This window comes from Ambystoma mexicanum, chromosome 5q, assembly GCF_040938575.1.
Source record: "Ambystoma mexicanum isolate Mex_15411 chromosome 5q, UKY_AmexF1_1, whole genome shotgun sequence".
In the NCBI taxonomy this organism is placed as follows: domain Eukaryota; kingdom Metazoa; phylum Chordata; class Amphibia; order Caudata; family Ambystomatidae; genus Ambystoma; species Ambystoma mexicanum.
Genome location: NC_090933.1, coordinates 905,231,673 through 905,252,195, shown reverse-complemented (window position 1 = coordinate 905,252,195; position 20,523 = coordinate 905,231,673). Strand labels below are relative to the sequence as shown.

Here is a 20,523-nt window from a genome sequence, read left to right as displayed (position 1 = left end):
GTGGGGGAGTTATGTTATGTTACGAGAATTTATAAAGCGCATGATCACCCAAAGGTATAATGGCGCTGGAGAGGTAGGCAAGTGATTCACAAGCCCATCCAAGACAAAAGTCATCTAAAACAAATAGGTTTTTAAGGCCTTTCTAAATGCCAGATGATTTGACAAGTTTTTTAATGCCAATGGGAGGTCATTCCATAACTGGGCTGTGGCCACCGAAAAAGCCTGGCCTCCAATACGAGAGAGGCAGAAGGATGGTACACACAGCAGACTCACAGAAGCTGATCGTAATGACCGATTAGGGAGATAACAGGTGAATTTAGCCCATAGATATTCTGTCCCTTGATTGTCCAACGCACGATGGACATGGCAGAGCGCCTTAAACCCAATGCTCTGAGCCACATGCAGCCAATGCAGAGAGCTCAAAACTGGCGAGATATGAGTCCCTTCCAAGGGAGAGGGGAGAGGAAAACAGGGCAGCAATGCTCTGAGTAAGTGCAGCCAGGGCAGCGCGGCTCTGGGGAGTGCAAGGAGAACAAGGGACTTTAGGGTTAAAGTTACAGCCCCTAGGTGCATGGTAGGCCCGGGGGCAGTGCAAGGGTGACTGATCGGTGAGACTCTGAGGGTAGCCAAGCAACCAGTCAGTACAGCAGACAGATAGGTCAGGTAGGCCAGCAAGTGAGGGGGAGAGAGAGAGCAAGCAGAGGAACGTTTTGAGCTGCTTCCGGAACGTCAGGTGGCCCGGCTCAAGTTTTAGAGGGGCAAGGAGGCCATTCCAGAGGGAGACAGCTGCAGAGGAGAGAGATCTACCCCCACTCTCTGCCTGGAGAAGCGTCTAACCCTTAGAGAGTTGGAGGTAGCTGAGCGAAGGGCTCGAGAAGGAAGGTATTTTGGAAGAGAGCGTTGGATGTAGTGCGGTCCCCGGCCCCAGAAAGTCTTGTGGACAATGCAAAGGGTCTTGAACTTGATCCTTGCAGGGGCACAATACACCAACGTCTGGACAAGGCAGGTGCTCCGACAGTACTACAGTGGTGATTTTTGCAGTGTAAAAGCCTTAAAGCATAGGATAACATAACCACATAAAACCCCTTCAGGAAGTTAAGAATTTTGTTACAACAAATGAGCCCAAGATCAACCATAAGAGCAACAGAAACTGCAGCAACATCAGATACAGCAGGTGGGGCAAAAAAAAAGAATTCTTGCTTGCAGAGACCCGAAATGCAAGAACCAAAGAGGAGCAGCAACCATACATTTTCATGGGTTATTTGTGTCTTCAGGAAACTGTACTCTCTAAAAGTAGATTCCAAGATCAGGTTCAACACCTCGGTCAAGATATTTCAAATTTTACAACACCCACATTCCCAAGTTCCTCTAACAAATATGAAAGCACATAGTAAATAAAGAAATGTAACAAATATGAAAGCACATAGTAAATAAAGAAATGTAAGATCCGCTTCTGACCAAAACTGATTTCCCACCTCACATGTCAAGACCTCATAGGCTAGAACAGTCTTCCATTCAGCCTCTGGAAAAAGTGGAAAAGAACACATTTTCTGGAGGAGCATGGAATAAAGTTTGGGGATGTTTGACTACCTGCACCGAGACCCAAGATCAAACAAAAAATGCGGGAGAAGCAAATGCTAGGGTGCTGAAGTAGTTAAGCTGCGGGCAACTACTAAAATACAAAACCAGACAGCAAACTGTGAGTAGGGAGCCTTCGAGTCACAGTCTAACCAGATGCACTACTAGTGTGGCTAGTGATGCTTGGTCTCTTTGAAATGTAATGTGATGGAAAGCGTTCTTGTACAACATACTTCTTCCATCTTGGAAGGCCTCTTGAATGGGATGGGAAGGAGAGGTAGAGACGGGTGATTGTTGGTGCAGGAAGGATGTACCTAAGACCTGTGTACCAGTATGATTCTAGGTAAGTTTGGCAATGACACTAGAGTGTCTGTTTTTCCGTAGGGGGCAACCCAAGATCTATTAGCTCCCTGTACTAGGATTCAGGGACAGCTGCTGGTCTGGGAGGAAGGGAATGGGGTTGGTAAAAAATAGGGCTAAACATGTTCTGGGCCCATGGAGAGGTGGAAGTGTATTTAAAGATGTTCATTTTGGATGAGTCCTTAAAACAAGATGACAATATAGCATAGCAGTCAGATCTAAAAGGTACATTTAAAAATGCTGGAGGTGCTTGCAGCCTAGCAAGTCTAAAGCTGCTGTGTGTATGGGATTCAGTGTATGTAATGTTGAGGTGATAAGAGCTTGGAATGTGACTGGAGTAGTTGGGGGAGGGTGGTCGAAGAGTTGGTTGGGGAGGTTCTTGGGATGTTCTGTTTTCTGAGGTTGGTTGGCTACACCAACCTGGAAGAGTTCTTGTTTTCTTTGGTTCAATGTTTATGGAGATTATTGAGTTGGGGGAATTTGGGAAGGTCTTGGGAAATTCAGTCTCTCTCGTTGGTTATTATCCTGTTATGGAATCGATTACACACATTATTCTTGTGACAGAGTGTTAATATACATACTATGAGGTTTTTAATAATAAAATATCTGACTGAAATTATTGGCATCAGGCAAACAAAGGATTTGAGGCTGTTGGTTGCCGGGTATATCAAACCATAATGAAGAGCTTAATTATGCATGAGTAGAATTTCAGTTTATGATAAAAAGAAAAGATCCGGGTGGTTGAAGATCACTAAAGAGAAAGTCCAGCCTCCTAATTAAAGACTTCCTGCCACCACGGACTTCCAGAGGATGTGGGTCAGTGGAGCACAGTGTCAATACGCACCCTACCTGGGAAATGTAAGTAATGCGTATCACAATGTAGTATGCACAAAATAGACCAACTGGAGGGTACTCTGCCCTTCAAATTCTCCAAGCAAGGATATTTCAGCATGCTGCATAATTTGCCTAACAAAATAAATAAAATATTTGAATACAAGCAGAGCAACAGCAAAGGCTACCTTTGTAGACAACGGCTTTAGGTGTCAAGACAAGTTGATAATTGAAGCTAGAAAAGCAAATGAGAATAAGACAACACTTGGTTCAATATTCTGTTTTAATATGTATTCATCAGTAGTAAAATATTCTTCCCAGAAACCTAACAGATTGAACGGATGGACAATGAGGACTGCAATCAGTTGGCTGCAATTGTGTTTTTGATCCAGCTGTTATAGTTGCAGACCTTGGTGTAGACTCCAGGATAGTTTCTTTGGGCACAGCCGTACCCCCAGGAGACAACGCCCTGGAGTTGACCATTGCAGACAACGGGGCCACCAGAATCACCCTGATGAGAAAGAAAACACAATGGTATTAAGAACACACATTCATGAACTTGACAACCACACCTTTCGCTTCAGTGCACGGCTACTGGCACTGAATTAGGGTGAGAAGGAATTATGCAGCAGCGAAATCCAGCCACATTTCCTCACTGCAGATCCCTACTTCATAAGAGACAGGTGTCCATCACAGTAGCAGCCGTGCTGTACTTCACATACTTTCAGCCAAGTGTATCATGGCCTAGCCAGACCTTTGGAAGGCAGTGCCTAGCACAGCATGGCCATGGCTATAGCACAGCATGGCCATGGCTACCTCATTAATATTCATGAGTGATTTCTGATACTTCTTTTGCTGAACCTGTGTCATGCACTGCTTCTGTCAATAAGGCCACAGTCACAGTAAATGATGATCCATTGAACCCACACCAACCTTCGTCTAAAATCTTCCTGTTTACTACAAAAGTGCGATGTGGTTTTCCTACTTCATTACCAAGACAGCCACTCCTGCTATCTTCAACCGGTCCTACACAATTTTCCCAACAAGTCCCATCTCATGTCATTTGCTGTTGACAAGAACCTGGTCAATGTTGTTGCCCGGAAGCCGTGTTACTGCAACACCCCTACTCCTTCCCACACTTTGATAAATGCCTTTCATCTTTCTAATTCACCTAGACCTCCCAGCACCTGATTGGATGACTCGTGATGCACAACAAGGCTATTAACAAACTCCTCCTAGGATTTAAATGTTGCCACAGTCTTGTTCCATCCAGCCTTCTCCACAGATTCCAAACCCACTTCCAAACTCATGTAATTTTCCCACCTAGGATCACGTCAAATGAATTTATAATACATTGAAGGAAAAGCCACTACTTCATCTAACACCTTCAAACAAACCCTACAAAACCACCTCCTTAAAACAATGACACGTTAAAGGGATAGTCCAGTAAAAAAATGTATTTTAAAAATAGATAGGCAACATTAAAAAAATAATACTAGCACTTTTTTTTTAAACTTCCTATGTAAAATTTTGAGCTATTCAAGCTCAAAATTCACAAAAGCAAGCATATGGGCAATCCATTTTGTGAAATGGATGCCCGCCTGTGCTGGCTTTTGCGGCACTAATGAAGGAAAAGCCAGCCAGCTGTAGTAAACAAAAGCTACCGCTGGGTGGCTTTTCCTTCATTGGTTCTGTACGCGGAGGACGGAGACCGGAGACCAGAGCAGGAAAGCTGCAGCTGAATCTCGGTAAATTCTATTTATTTAAAAAAAAAAATAAGCACTAGCTGCGTTTTTTTTTCTAAGTTTTCCGGGCTGGAGGAGCCCGGAAAACTTAGAAATAAAACCGCACCTTTAAAAACGTTGTATTTATGTTTGCGGTCGCTTTTGAAGCGACCGCAAACATAAATACAACGTTGTGTTTGAAAACGCTGCGGTTTTTCTTTCCAAGTTTCTCAGGCTCCTCCGGCTCGGAGGAGCCTGAGAAACTCGGAAAGAAAAACTGCAGCGTTTTCAAACACAACCGCGTTGTGTTTCTGCCTGCTGTGGCTATCACTTTGGGTCTCCGGTGCTCCCCAAGGGGAGCACCGGAGACCCAAAGTGAAAGCCAAGGCAGGCAGAAACACAACGCGGTTGTGTTTCTGCCTAAATCTGCTTTCCCATTTGGGGCTCTCGGGCCCCCCGTGGGGAGGCCAAGAGCCCCAAATGGGAAATCAGATTTAGGCAGAAACACTGCAGCATTTAGCATTTCCCATTTGGGGCTCTCGGGCCCCCCGTGGGGAGCCCGAGAGCCCCAAATGGGAAATCAGCTGTAGGCAGAAACACCGCGGCATGTAAACACAACCGTGTTGTGTTTCTGCCTGCCTTGGCTTTCACTTTGGGTCTCCGGTGCTCCCCTGGGGGAGCACCGGAGACCCAAAGTGATAGCCACAGCAGGCAGAAACACAACACGGTTGTGTTTGAAAACGCTGTGGTTTTTCTTTCCGAGTTTCTCAGGCTCCTCCGAGCTGGAGGAGCCTGAGAAACTTGGAAAGAAAAACCGCAGCGTTTTCAAACACAACGTTGTATTTATGTTTGCAGTCGCTTCAAAAGCGACCGCAAACATAAATACAACGTTTTTAAAGCTGCAGTTTTATTTCTAAGTTTTCCGTGCTCCTCCAGCCCGGAAAACTTTTTTTAAAAAACGCAGCTAGTGCTTATTTTTTTTTAAAATAGATAGCACTTACCGAGATTCAGCTGCAGCTTTCCTGCTCTGGTCTCCGGTCCCCGTCCTCCGCGTACAGCACCAATGAAGGAAAAGCCACCCAGCGGTAGCTTTTGTTTACTACAGCTGGCTGGCTTTTCCTTCATTAGTGCCGCAAAATCAAAAGCCAGCACAGGCGGGCATCCATTTCACAAAATGGATGCGCCCATGTGCTTGCTTTCGCTAATTTTGAGCTTGAATAGCTCAAAATTTTACATAGGAAGTTTTAAAAAAAGTGCTAGTATTATTTTTTTAATGTTGCCTATCTATTTTTAAAATAACATTTTTTACTGGACTATCTTAATAGTGCAAAACGCCAATCAGGCAGCCTCTAAGCTAGTTATGTTATTTTAATGCCTGTTGCAATCTCACTTCCCACACTTTCCCTTCCCATTCCAGAAGTTGCAAACATTTTCTGTACTATTCTGGCCTGGCGTAAGCTATGTCTTGTGTACATACAACACGCATGTTATGATGGCTTAAATAAACAAATAACAGACTCTGAATAGAATGTTGCTCCTTTAAAAACTAAATCTAGAGTTCATTTTCCAAAATGTCTGTGAAATTACTTGTTTCTCCTCAACTCCAAAAAACTTCAAAGAACTGGCATGAAAATGTAATTACTGCACAGTGCCACTTAAAGGGAGATATCTTCTCCCATTGGCTGTTTAAAAATCACGTAGCAGCTGATCAACAAGAGCAGCTGTACTTCATGCACTCTGGCTGAATGTGCAGAACAATTCTTCCAGCTGTAGTCACAGGAGAGAGCGGGTTGTTCCCCCATCAGCAGTGGTTGGGAAATACGTATTAGGAGATGCCATAGGGAAGAGAAGGACTCATCAAAAGGAGATCCCAAATGCATGCCCTGTGAGATGTGCGAGTGGGGTAACACCGAGGACATTGGCAGCAAATGTGAAATGTGATTGTTTCCGAGCGCCTCTCAGAGTGGTGGTCTCTCTGTGAGTTCAATTCTGATCACGGCAGAGAGGCCTTACATGTCATGAAGTGTTATCACTTTAAGTGACCTTCAAATCCGGATGCATACGATTGCATAACTTAAATCTTTCATCCTAAGTGCCATCATTTGGGTACAAGTATGTTAATGATGTTCCCATCATATCATTTACCAAGATATGAGAGTGGTAAGGATGTTTGAATGACAGCACATGACACAGAAAGTGGTAAGCGACCTGAGAGGTCCACTGTAGAGTGGATGCAGCAAGGATACACAAGCCTAGTCACTGAGTGAGTACCAGTGTACATGCACTTTACATACTGGATTTAATGATGAACTGCACCTCTAATATTTACACTTTGCAAAATAGCTGTGCTATTTTGACCCGTATTTTTGCTGGAACAAAAATTGCACCTTTACAAATACCTATTGTAGAATTTATTTTTTATTCAGTGCTCAGGTCAAGTGTACACAAATGTGCAGGAGGTGCAAAGATGTCAGAAAGTGGGTGTGCTCTTTCCCTGAGGGATGTTCAGATGTTTCTGAGAATTCCAAAGTGTTCAGTGACTTCAGTGTCTTTGCCAGGTTTCCGCCTTCCATATTTCTTGAGCAGTTCAAGGCTGTCGCAGATGTCATGGAGTCATTAGTGACAGGTGGACTGAAGCAAGCAGATCACAAGGAGAATGCATCTCCCAGGTAGTTGTGGCCTCCTTGACACTGTGCTAATGGCAGCCCAGGATGCCGGGTGGGAGGGTTCACTACTGCTCATGCCGTCAAGGAGTTTCAATGCTCTGTCTTGATTTCCATGTTCACCCCTGCAATCTACATCAGCCCAACCTAGAGCACCGCAGCATTCCCCAAAACGGTGAGCAGAGGAAAGGAATGTGGCACAAGCGACATCACGACCACGAGTCACCTCCGCACGCTCCCATACATATCGCCCCCTATGGTGGCTCCTTTCTTATGTATTTTCCCAGTACAAATGCAAGAATGATGCATTTGAAAAGAAAATGAGAGATACATTGGAGTTGAAATAAAACATGGAGTTTCCTTTCTATTCGCCGAGTGAAAGTGAGGGCTTATTTACCAGTGTCTCTGCAGATACAGTAGTCAGTGCCAATGGCAAGATCTCTTTCTGAAAGCAATGTCCCAGATTTACAGATCCAGAAGAACGATTGCCATCTCTGAGTATCCTATACTGCATCCTCAAAGTAGTTCATCTTGGGTAAAAGAGATGAATAATGTACTGCATTTCTTTTCATACGCACAAAATACCATTCGCTTCTACAATGCGTGTTATGCAGCTGGAAGAACAAACAATAGCATAGAAACAATCACATGGTATTTTGAGCTATTAATGGCAAAATGTTGATATCTAAAATCTGCCTTCTTTACCTGGCAGGAGTCCTTGCCTCCCTCAAGGAACCCCAGGCAGATCATGTTGCTGGTGATTTGTCCCGGGTACGAGTTGCTGCATTGACTCGAAGTCAGGATTGGGGCGTTCAGGCACTGGAGAAGACTCGGGTTGTTCACTGAAGATGCAAGAACACAAAACATATTCATAGGCATATGGACTGAGGATATTTCTGAGATAGCAAACCATGCAATTGACCTGTGCTGACTACTTAATGCATGAATCTGGCTTTAATATTCATCATTAACCTTAATCATAAGGGTACATCACAATCATTTACCATTAGATTTGGTGCACTGTAGACCGCATGCTGTTTCTGCTTTAAGTCATGTCTTAGAATCTTGCTTTTAATCTTGAATTGCTTAAGAAACTTCTGAAACAAAAGAGTCTGATGTGGTTCTCAGTGCATAGTTTTCGCTGTGTGTTACTACTAGTCCAGACTTCTTCTCTTGAGAGCAATGATTTTTTAACGTATTTGTGCAGACCTTTTGAGGATGAAAGAGTTTATCTGCAACTCTTAATAAACTGTCTATGGCAATTGTGTTGACCAAGGAACATGGTCAATACGCCAAAACTGGTTGACTTGAATGTTAGCATTAAGATCCACAAATGTGTATGTCAATCATTACATTTGAGGGTATGGATCAGCTTGTCAAATGTCACATAGCTTGCTTAGTTCAATGGTTTGATGTGATGTTATTGTTTCATTATGTGTCAAATGCTTAATGTAACAACATGTGATGTTATGGTTATTCTGGGAGTAAATGGCTGTATAACTATTGATGTATTTGTTTGTATCTCATACATTTTCTTTGTGCACTATATATAGCTCACAAACCCATGCCTAAAAGTCCCAGACACATGTGGTCAATTGATGGGAAAATACACTTTTTTCAATTCCACCTAAGGGACTCTCCATATGACTCACATTGGTGAACTCTTATTGTTTGAACTTGTATAATGAAGTTATGAAAGCAAAAATAAAATGTTGATCCCAGAGAGTAGGGGCCTGCAACCTTTGGCTCTCTAGATTGATTGAAGTACAACTCCCAGCAGCCTTGGCCAGCATACTCAATGATGAGGGATCGTGGGGCATAGTCTGAAACACCTGGAGAGCCACAGGTCGCAGACAATTGAAGAAGAACCTCAAGCATGTAATGGCTTTGGATTGCAAGGGGTAACACTTATAGGTGCTTTACTCTCTGGGGAATTGTTGGAAGATCTGATTCTGGTGAATTTATGAAAACCTACTTTGTCAATAACAATTTCAGAGATTGCCAATCAGCATACATTTACATGGTTTGACATAAGCCTGGTACCTCCTGTCCTGCATCCTGTCCTTTGAATCCCTGCGTTAGGTTCGTGGATTTTCAACACATACTGATCGGCTTATTGTTTGCTCATAAATAGAAATCAACTGGTCACAGGCACAAAGCTGCTCATCCCTATTTGTATTTAATTAATTTATGCAGGAGTTTTTTGTCATATGATATCTTTAAAAAGATGTGGCTCACGGATATGGCGTTTACGGGTACATGAAGGGTGCCAGAGAACGCTATAAGCTTCTACTTGTCCTTAATTAGGGTGTCAAAAACCCTGCAGCAGTTCCTTGGCTGCAATCTGTCAGACTCCCCCCAAAATGAACTTTTCTGGCCTGCCTTTTGACTTGCATGCAGTGACGCCTCTCCAAGTACTACAATGTAATGACATTGAGGGTCTCTCAAAATCAAGTTTTTAGAGTCTTATGGTAAGATAGGGAGGCATCAATATTAGCATCCTTAAAAAATAAACCTAAACACATTTATGTATATGTTTTCACCAATATTAAATAGTGATATAATGTGGTGTTTAATGTAGCTCCAACTTGCTGGAACCTGTTTCAAAGTGTTTGGCAACACGTGTTATAATTGCCAATTAATATAACCCAGATTGTGGTAATTGGAGACCTGAATCTGCCCAGCGGTAAATTGAACTCCCATCCATGCAGCAGCGCCTCCTCCTCTGAGGCATGTACACTGCATGCTATGGGCTGTGCTATCCTCCCCCCTAATGAAAGGACCCTTAAAAACAAGACATCTTGCAATTCAATATGTTGCAACTAAATCCTTCAGAACACTTCCCACCCAGATAAGGCACGCAGTCTATGGTTTCATATCTCATTCTGTGCAATCGTTGAAGGTATACACCGTCATGTACCATTCTTCTACTATGCATATTTCACTAATAAAATGGGTCAGTTGCGTATACTTACCCCCATTACTGAGCGTGTTGCCCCACCCTGAAATCAGACAGTTGGTTCCAGCGGCAGCACAGCCTGATGGCAGTGCGACTGTATTGACGTAGCTGTTGAGGGTGGCCGGTTTGGAGAGCTTGACGAGCATGATGTCACTGTCGTAGTTCCTGGAGTTGTAGTTGGGATGCTTGATGACTTTGACAGAATCAATGAACTGTTCGGTTCCTTCATTTGATGCAATATTGTGGTCCCCAAGTCTTACACTGTAACGTCTAAAGTGATGTAAAAAGAGAAACAATGGCAATTAGTTAGTTGATATTTTTAGATATTGCTAGAAGCAGCTTTTGGTTCTTCAGGAAGCCTTATGGTGAAATAAACCAAGGGTCAGGAAAGCATCCATACCACATGACAGCAAATACTAATCAGCCATATTTGGCATAACAGGAAGTACTCTGATGAACAGATCACACAGTCTCAAGTAGGGTGGGGAGCAGGGCGCAAGTCCAGGGTACACATCGGGGGAAGGAGTCCACCCACTTTATTCAGCCCCAGCTAAAATGAGAAACATTGAATGCCCTCTTTGAATTTATGAATGAAAGCCTCAGGGACGGAGCCGCAGTCATCAGGGCTGCAGGCCGGACACTTCACCACTGCACTATGTAACCTGATGAAGAATAACAAACAACTAAAGGTGAAATGTCCCATTTCGGTACTGCAAGTCCCAGAGAAAACATTTGTATTGTTTCTTGGAGTTTAAAACATGCACACCTTTTAATGTTTTCAAAAACACTATTAGAAGAAAATATCCTCGGTTGGTTTTGTGTGTGTGTTGGTTTTATGAAAGGCAAATGCCATTCAATGCAATTTGGGTGGATTTGCAAAGCCAATTTAATGAAATGTGCATATTTCAACTTGTATGATAATTTCGGGTGACGTCATGTCCCATTCCTTTGTTGATGAGTCCCCCCACTTCAATTTTTAGGACTTGACCCCTGGGACCACGATGCAAATCATAGCAATAAAGGATGATATAGAAAAAAACAGACCTATTTGCTTTGACAATGAGTGACACAATTACCTGTGGTCATGTTGTCAATAAAACTGACCGTTTAAAAAAAAAAGGAAGTTGCAATATTAGGCTAGTTCTGTTGTTCATGAAGTTGCTCTATTCATTAGAAGTAAAAATACTATTCTAATAACTTAAATATAAATAATGCACGGTTATGCTTTAAAAAAATGTGTGTATGCTGCCCTGGATAACCTACATGGTTCCTATTATGTGAAGCAGTTTTTTGTGTTGCGATTTCATTACGTTTTTTCTTTAATGGTACCGTTTGGCACCAACTTTCCATCCTGTGGAAAATCAAGCCGTTCATTCCAGCAAACAACTTCTGACCCGCTGTCCCGGCATTGGTCCTCTCCCACCTGGATGGTGGCAAAGCCCTGCTAGAAAGCAGGGTTGGACTGGAAACCAAAAGTGGCCCTGCAACTAATTGTCAAAGTGGCCCCATATTACAGCTTTTCAGCAAGCCCAGCCCTTTTCCTATGATAACATTTGAAATTACAATAGGTTTCTATGCAAAAGAGGCCCAGGTTGCAGAGACTTACCAGGAGTTCCTATGGGGCAGTCCACCCCTGCTAGAAGGTGTTCCGTCAACCGCCCTGGTACTCCTGAGATGTGTCCTACTTGCTGCAACACGACTCAAGTCAAAGAACTTCACAAATTCGACCACATCACCTGACCGTTATCAAACTACACCAGTTCTTGCTGCAAGCACGCAGCACCCTCAAGGTCTGCCTCGTCATCTTCAATGTTATAATAATCAAGACCCTAAGCTACTTCACTGAGAAGCTCAGCATCTCTGGAGGCCTGAGATCCACCAGAAGTGAGAACATGTGCAGACTGGAACTCACTGGTGTAGGAAGGAACGAACCAGAAGACCGGCCTTCTCTACCTACAACCTTGGATTTGGAACCTCCTCCCCATTAGCACCAGACTTACTACCTCACTTCTACATTTCAGCAAGGAGCTCAAGGCCCTCCTCTTCAAGGAATGGCTCCTGCTTTACACCCAGGTCAACAAACCCTCCATTTCCCACCTAACCTGAGGCTGGTGGATCTGCTCTCCCCTCTTTCCTCCCATGGTTGCTTGTTGTTCTCCTGCTGCTTTCCCAGTTGTTGGCTCCCGGTTCTCTTGTATGTATCCCGTGCAATGAGCTTCCTCGCAGTGTACTTCCCCTTGTGACCTATAGAGGGCTCTGTTGCTTCTTGAAGCTAGGTCCTTGCTCAATAAATGCCCTAATAATAAAATAAAAGAAATATTTATGGCTTAAGGTGCCCAATTGTTGATCCATTCTGCCTCAAGCTTGGGTGAGATGGGGAACTATCACCTCTCTAGCACAGATGAAAATGAGGTGAACAAGTATCTATTTCTGGGACAACTAAGTTTAAATCTGAATTAATCAATGATTGTCAATTTTGATGAAAAAGGACCCCAAAACTAGGTGATATTTAAATGCAGTGGACACCAAAGGGTCCCTAGATATTTTTTATCTATGCCATAGTGTTATTCCTGTTACAAAGAGTTTGAGGGTCCGCGGAGTAGGTTGAACAGGTTTATAACAAACATTTCCCATCCTGTGCTCCGCGGCTGAAAGTTGGGGTGCAATCTATTAGTTCTGCTCTACGTAAATGCCTGCTCTGCTCCATCCTTAAAAAAGGCAAAGCAGAACTTCCAAACACACTGCTCAGGGAGACCGTGGCTGAGATGCGCTCGTCCTCCAATAACAGTAAGCCTCATAATGGAGGGTGCTCCAGATGCAGGCACCTACTCATGGCTAAAACAATGAGGATGTTTTTGGAGTGAACCCTCAAGTTGAAGTCATTATTATAAATAAATTAACTCTGTTGCTCTCCGCCCCCTTCTCCATGCTGAGCATTAGACAGAGGCGGCCCGAGGAGCTCATTAACCCAATCCAGGCTGCTGCTTTTAGGAGAACAGCTTTACAAAATATTTAAAATGTAATAAATAAATAATGTGTCAAAAAGTGTCCAAAGATAAAACAATAACTTTCAACACCTATTTTAAGGTGCAAAAATCGTAATATGCCAAAGATAAGGAAATGTTTTCAAAATAAGCGTTTGAGGCCCATTTCTGCAATGTTTCCCCTTCAACCATGTATGGAGGGGATCCAACCCCAGCTCGATTCTCTGGGGAGCAGGAAACCAATGTATAAAGGCTTCCTGCACCATCGACTTCAGACAGACAATATAATACAACTAAAGAAGTAGTTTCAGTCCACAATTAACGTGCTATCCCCATCCAAGGGGTGTCATACTGGGGACAATCGCAGGCTCAGGATGAGGAGATGGCAAGCGTTTTATTCCAAAGGAGTGAAGGCATTCAAACCGTCATCATACGATCAGCTCAGGCAGCACCTCCAACCCCTGCAACAGCTTTTAGAAAATCAACACTATCTTTGGTAGCCTTATAACTTGTCAAAGAACAGGAGATGGAAAAGCCTTGAAATCCATAAAAACATTGAAAACCCAAATGACTCCATGCTCTGCCCATCTTGCAAAAAATCTTGGATCCACATTGGTCAATCAGCTGAAAGTCCTATGCAATTCTCCTCTCCTCTCAGGGCTATTCCACCTGAACCTCAACGCAGCCCATGTCATGGCCCTCATGAAGGAACAAGAGACCAGCTTCACAGTCCTGCTAGTGACTGCCCCCTGGAAACCACGAGCATTGAGAAACTAGTCACAGAACAACTCCAAACTTCTGCAAACACCATACCTTACCCCTGGACAAACAATCAGGATTTCAGCTGAGAAGAAGTACAGAAGAAGCGTTTTTGGACACTAGAGATGATATCCTTCTCAACCTGGACATCGGATGCCCTCTCAGCCCCCTATATTGCTGTGGACCAGCCCACCTTGCTGTAAAAACTACAGCAATGCCTGGACATTTAAGCCACAGTCTTGGAAGGATCTCTTCCTTCCAAAAGGTCTGCATAGCGAGGATGAAAGTATAAATCCATCTCCTTCATATGTGGGGTACCCCACGGCTCCTTCCCCTCACCATGCCTATTCAATGCCTACACGTCCCACTGACTCAAATCTGCAAACACTTCCAGTAAGACTTTAAAACATACACTAATGACTCGCAGATCAGATTCAATTTGGAGCCAGTTCTCATACCTACATCCAATGCATAACATGCCGCTTATTATTGGTCCAGAATTCCATGACAGTCAAACAGCTATGCCTCAATTCAGGGAAAACTGAAATCCTTATCTGTGGTGACGCCCAGATCAATGCCCTGTCTAACATCTGGCAGAAATTCACAAGATCCATGCCCACAGCTGTCCTTCTCAAACCACTTCTCAACCACTGTCAGCAAATGCCATATCACCCTCAATGTACTACACAGGCTCCCTCCTGTCCTAGACATAAACTACAAGGTCCAAATTACTCAGGCCTTGGTGGTCTTCAAATAAGTTTACAATAGTTCAAATAAGGTCTTCAATAGTTTACTAGTTGGCCTTGCGCTTGATGTCGATCCAAAAAAGAGAAAACCACCTAATTTTAGGCGTCAAGAGTCAGGAAATGTCCTCACATGTCCAGCCACTCACCCCATTGAGTCTGAGATCCTGTGCATCAGCAGAAAAAGGCCTATTCATGCACTGACTCCAAATAGACTCCTACACCCCTAGCCTACAACAGGTTGTCAGGGAATCCTTACTACTACGGTGCCAATTTGGCACAGTATAAAAACATATTAACATAACATCCAAAACAAAACTGGCTGGAGAAATTAAGGAGATCGGCAGTGGCGGGTCCTGATCTCTGGAATCCTTTGTAATGGACTTGCAACAAGAACCTAACCACTCATGACTCAGGAACACGCTTACAGTTTACTGTGCAGGAAGGGCTTCCTTACTTGACAGGTGTCATGGTTACTGTGCACCTACACTCTCATCATTTCAAAAGTCTGACATGTCCAGAATAGATTATATCAATGTAGCCCTTTTAGTATCAGGATGACCAGTTTAAGCTGTTTATTAGCTGGCATGCTTGCTGCTCTGTGTCACTCTCCCTGTGCCCTCCACCCCCATTCCTCCTCAGTGCATCAAGGGTTGGGCTGTGGGTTGCTAGCGCCTGCGGCTTGTCCCCCATCCTGCACACAAGCATCCTCTGAGAATCAAGGGACTTGCATGCAGGGCACTGCAGCAGCAGCAGATCACAGCCACAATGGGTCATTATTATTATTATTGGGGTATTTATTGAGCACAGACCCAGCTATGTGAAGAAACGGAGCACACTTTACAATCATGGGGGGAAGAACATGGTGAGGGAAGAAAAGACACAAGGGAGTGAAAACTAACTACACAGGAGGGGCAGGGCGGGCAATTTGGCAGCAAGGGATCTACAAGCAACCGGGATGGAAACAGATCACACAGTCTCAAGTAGGGTGGGGAGCAGGGCGCAAGTCCAGGGTACACATCGGGGAAGGAGTCCACCCACTTTATTCAGAGGGTGGACTCAACCCCCTCCCCATCTAAAATGAGAAACATTGAATGCCCTCTTTGAATTTATGAATGAAAGCCTCAGGGATGGAGCCGCAGTCATCAGGGTTGCAGGCCGGACACTTCACCACTGCACTATGTAACCTGATGAAGAATAACAAACAACTAAAGGTGAAATGTCCCATTTCGGTACTGCAAGTCCCAGAGAAAACATTTGTATTGTTTCTTGGAGTTTAAAACATGCACACCTTTTAATGTTTTCAAAAACACTATTAGAAGAAAATATCCTCTGTTGGTTTTGTGTGTGTGTTGGTTTTATGAAAGGCAAATGCCATTCAATGCAATTTGGGTGGATATGCAAAGCCAATTTAATGAAATGTGCATATTTCAACTTGTATGATAATTTCGGGTGACGTCACGTCCCATTCGTTTGTTGATGAGTCCCCCCACTTTAATTTTTAGGACTTGACCCATGGTGTTAGGAAGGAGGCATTTCATGAAGAGTAGCGTCATGACTTAGCTTCTGAAAGTCCAACCAGACCTGCCTTAAATCAAGTTACCTTGCTTTGCAACTGACTGTGAGCCTCACACTTGCATGCATGTTTGCACTGTGTGTAGTCATTTTAACAGCTTAGGTCAGGGGTCCGCAACCCGTGACTCTCTAGATATATGTAGACTCATACACCCATGACCCCACACCATTGACTATCCCCTCCTTGCAATTAGCACAATGATGGCATTTGTAGTCCCAACATCTGGCGAGGCAGAGGTTGCAAATACCTTGTTTAGGTGAACATTAGGGTGAATAATCTATCACAAGCATGCAAACTCCTAAATGCATGCATTTGGCCATGCATGTTATCCATTTCAAGATCTTAAATAGGCAAGATTCCTTTCTTACAAAATGCATTCAGATGCTCAATGAATTGAACCCACTCACGATTTGTAGCAATGGGCAGCAGACAGGACCCACTGACTATTGATCAGGGAGCCGCCACACCAATGGTAGCCGATGTTCAGGGACACCTGGTATGGGAGGGCGTTCTTCCCACATGTGTAGCCGCCAACGATCTTGTCATCATCCACAGGGAAAGCAGCTGAAATGGAAAGTAGGAGGCAGTCCATTAGATCAAGTTCTATACATGTCCTCATTTTAGTGGATTTCCTTTTCGTTAAAGATACAGCTGCATTTCTCGACACAAATCGCTTCAAAACAGACGTAAAGCATTAACCCTATAAAACAGAAGGCAAGAGGGGCAGGACGGTTGTGTAGACCTTTCTGGGCACATGTTTGTTTGTCTTAATTGCACTGTTTCTGAATGATGAAATATGGGGGATGTGAAAAATACCACTTTGCATTATGTAAGGCTGTCCCTCCCCCCAACGAAAGAGGGGTCCACACCAAAGGCACGCCACAGGGAAAAGACATTCCTGTAAGACTTTTTGGATGATGGTCGAAGCAAATCTCTCACTTTTGGGGAAGTAATCCACATTTTTAAAAGGAAATATTTAAAGTCCCTGCAAGAGATGCTGTGCTCAATTGCTGTCTCCAAACAGACCTGTGTCTACTAGAAGGTAAAACTGGGGTAAAACACAGACCACTTGACGCCAGAACTCTCCCTCTACTGTTAGCTGTTGGGCTCTATTGGGGTAATTTTCCAATACCCTCGTCCAGTAAAAAATGAATAAAAACCATGTGCAAAATATCCCGGCCCCACAATCCACTGCGCCTGTCAGGAATGCATGCTTTCCGGGCAGTATGTTGTTTTGAAGCTGCTCTTAAGCCTCAGGTAACAGCTGGCGGATTCCAGCCATACATACATAATGAGGGGCCTTTACACTTGCCTGCATGACGAAGCGCAAATAAGTAACGTAAACCAAGACCCACCCGAATTTGCGTCCGTTTATTGCCCTTTGTGGGTGTATGAACTGCAGTGGGTGTAAGATGTCCCCTCCTTGGAATGATCACACTTTAGAAATTGAGCCCCTGTAAGTAGGGAGTGCGGTCAATTCTGAACTTTGCCGCCTTGCTTTAGACAAGCCTTGCAGAGGGGTTCAGTCACCCTCATTTTAAATGGGGCGGGGTGATAAATCAGGGCGTAAACGCGGAGTGATGCTTCTACGCCTTGATCTACCTCTCTTCTCCACTTTGCAGCAGTGGCAAGATGGAGATGCCCGGAGCGGAGATGTGATCACCGCTGTGCGTGCCTGCTGCGTCTTGTCTGTGCGTTTCGTTTCACGCCTGCATGACATTTTCATGCAGGAGTGAAATGAATGGATTCTTACGCCTTGGTTTATCACCTGCTGACAATCAGGCGGATCCCAGAGGAATCCAAGAATAAATGCCGCCTGCAAAGCATGACTTGCCAGAGGGACTCTTCCTTCTGAAGACTGAGGGGAAAAGTAAGGAGCAAGCGGGAATACGCCCGGTTTTACTCTTCAGTGCCCCAGTCCATCTTGTGAACTTTTAAAATTACATGAGGGGTCCCAAGCAACACGTGCGCGGTACCGTCGGGGTCCCCTGCATGCGATTGTCGTTTATTGTTTATAAAAAATACCCTGATCGCCTCTCTGCAAAGTTATGGATCATTTTCCTTTTTCTGACTAAAGACCTCCAATCCTTCTCTTTACCTGGGGCCACAGAAGATTTGGCAATTGAAACACCTCTCTCTCTCTCTCTCATCCGCACACCCCGTCAGGGGTTTGCATGTTTGGGGGGCTACGGTAATTAAAACTGTAACTATTTTTCACAACACTTTCAGAATTTTGAAGTTGGAGGTTTGACTCGAACCCCCACCCCCAACCTCTCTGGTACAAGTTAGAACACTTACTGACTGTGCCACAGAGACTGGCTTGGAAATTATTGTACAGCAAGCCATGTTATATCAATTAGAGCTAACGCTCGTTTTGAATTAACATGCCAAGTTTCACAGACAAAACTGCAAAAATGAGATCATATACAGTTTATAGAAAGAGAAGTGCTGCAAATATGGTTGGGGGGTGGTTGTGGGGGCGTGTTGGGGGAGGGGCGGTAATTGGTGGGCTGCGATGGTGTAGTCCCTCTTTTATGTTGTTGTCCGTCCCGGTTTTTTGTTTTGAAAATCTGGTCACCCTATCTCTCTCTCCCCCTCGCTCTGTCTCTCTGCCTCCCCCTCTCTCTGTCTCTCTCTCCCCCTTCCTTTCCCTCCCTCTCTCTCCTTCCCCCTATCTATCTCCATGTTCTTGTGTCAGAGTAAACTGATAGAGAATTCGCCACCCTGTCTCCCTCGTCTCTAGAACCTCTCAAGAGGAACAGACAGGAGAGAGCTCTCTATACACCGTCGCGTGGCAGAGGAAGAGCTTCCAGCAGAGCCTGCCTTTTCTCGGTCTCTCCATGCCCAGACACCACGCATGAGCAAGGAATGTAGGCAGCGTCACTCCCTGTGTAGCAGCAGGGGGCAAGCCACTGAACCTTGGTTGTACACTCGAGTGATATCACAGTAGCCTACATTGGTACCAGACCGGGTCACCGGCCTATTAGCCCAGGCAAGGGAACAGCGCTTTATAGCAGGCACCTTGTCCAGATTTAATGCCCTCTTTCCGAATGTTAAAAGAGAGGCGGAGAGCCACTTTGCACGATGGGGCCTTTGCTGTGTTTTGGGAGCTGTTGCCCTGACTGTCTTTTCCTTTGTGTTTGGAATTAGTCCCCAGCAAAGCAATCCATTTGCTTAGATTCTTGTGCAGGTCCAAACTCAATAGTTTATCTTTATGCCTGTACTACTGAAGTCAAGAAAGTGCAGGAGGGGGGTTACACTTCTTCTGTCTAAGGGGGAGGAGTCACAATTCTAGGATTTGCATATATGACTTAACAATGCACCTGTGTGCTGCAAGGGACAGTCTCTCCATGGAATCCATATGTGTAACTCCCACATGTTATAAAATAGTTTTTTAATAGTCATAGATTAATTAAAAATAGTTCACTTTACGTCCTTATTAATGACCCTACATGTTCCTATTGTACCAAAAGCGCACATTAAACATGTTTAAGAATAGAATAAAGGAATTACCATGAAAAGTAGTTTTAACTTTTTTTCCAAACCAACATTAATTTTCTATATCTGTTACCTCTTCCAACGCACCTATTGCCAATATCGCAGTATGTGGTTCACTTTCCTACACTGAGTGCGCCACTTCCTGCTAGACCTTTTAGTGCCATAATGCAAAGCGCTCTGATACCGAGTTGCCGCATCTGGTCACCAAACTCCATAACTACGAGTTAAACAAGGATTCTACTTCTACTGGGTGGGGGGATTTTTGACCTAAACAGGCAATATATATCACAATGTGAATTCAATACCAAGCATTTACTAAATAAAGCGGCTTGAGTCCCACTGGCTCCGGATTTAGTAATGAGTGAGTGATCCTACCTGCTGCTCCCAGGAAGGCCGCGATGAGAAGGATCTTCATGTTTGGGGTCTGGGTTTCTGCTGCCCTTCCTTGCTCTGGGCACAGTAGACTTCACATATTTATACTAAAGAAGGGGCCCCTTATCTACCCATGCACAAGGTTGGCAGCCCTTGTGAGAAACCAAAATACATTCCAGGGTGGTAAGCAAACACCTGTGATCCCCTTGGAATCCCCCCCCCCCTTCACAGGCATGTGGTAATCATTAGCTTTCCTGTGAACACCCTCCTGTACCATTTCTGTCCTTTCTATCTTTGAACATACATTATTTGTGTGAACAGCCTCATTTGGCCTCACTGTTCAGTTTTCCAGATGTTGAGGTCCTTGGCACATACCTTCCAGCTGTTGTTTTGAGTTTAGGTCTCGCCCTTCATGACCCGCTGAAGGGTCCAGATAAATACACCTTTCCCAATACACTGCTAGGAATAAATGGGAA

At 44.2% G+C, this 20,523-nt stretch overlaps 1 protein-coding gene across 1 annotated transcript; it reads right to left on the bottom strand.

The window, feature by feature from the left end:
• Positions 1–3,034: 3,034 nt before the first annotated feature.
• Positions 3,035–20,217, bottom strand: LOC138498660 (trypsin-like). Its single transcript, XM_069622347.1, has 5 exons — positions 20,051–20,217; positions 16,585–16,741; positions 10,132–10,385; positions 7,862–7,998; positions 3,035–3,280 (listed from the first exon to the last, which is right to left on the bottom strand). The coding sequence occupies exons 1-5, from the start codon at positions 20,088–20,090 to the stop codon at positions 3,131–3,133; spliced, it is 738 nt and encodes a 245-aa protein (XP_069478448.1). The 5' UTR covers positions 20,091–20,217; the 3' UTR covers positions 3,035–3,130.
• Between the last annotated feature and the right edge of the window lie 306 nt (positions 20,218–20,523).

Excerpts from the sequence above, each read along its gene's own strand:
- LOC138498660 (XM_069622347.1), bottom strand. The coding sequence starts at position 20,090 with ATGAAGATCCTTCTCATCGCGGCCTTCCTGGGAGCAGCAG. Across the intron at positions 16,742-20,050 it reads GGCCTTCCTGGGAGCAGCAG|CTGCTTTCCCTGTGGATGAT; the intron begins GTAGGATCACTC and ends TTTCCATTTCAG. Across the intron at positions 7,999-10,131 it reads CAACACGCTCAGTAATGGGG|TGAACAACCCGAGTCTTCTC; the intron begins GTAAGTATACGC and ends TTGCATCTTCAG.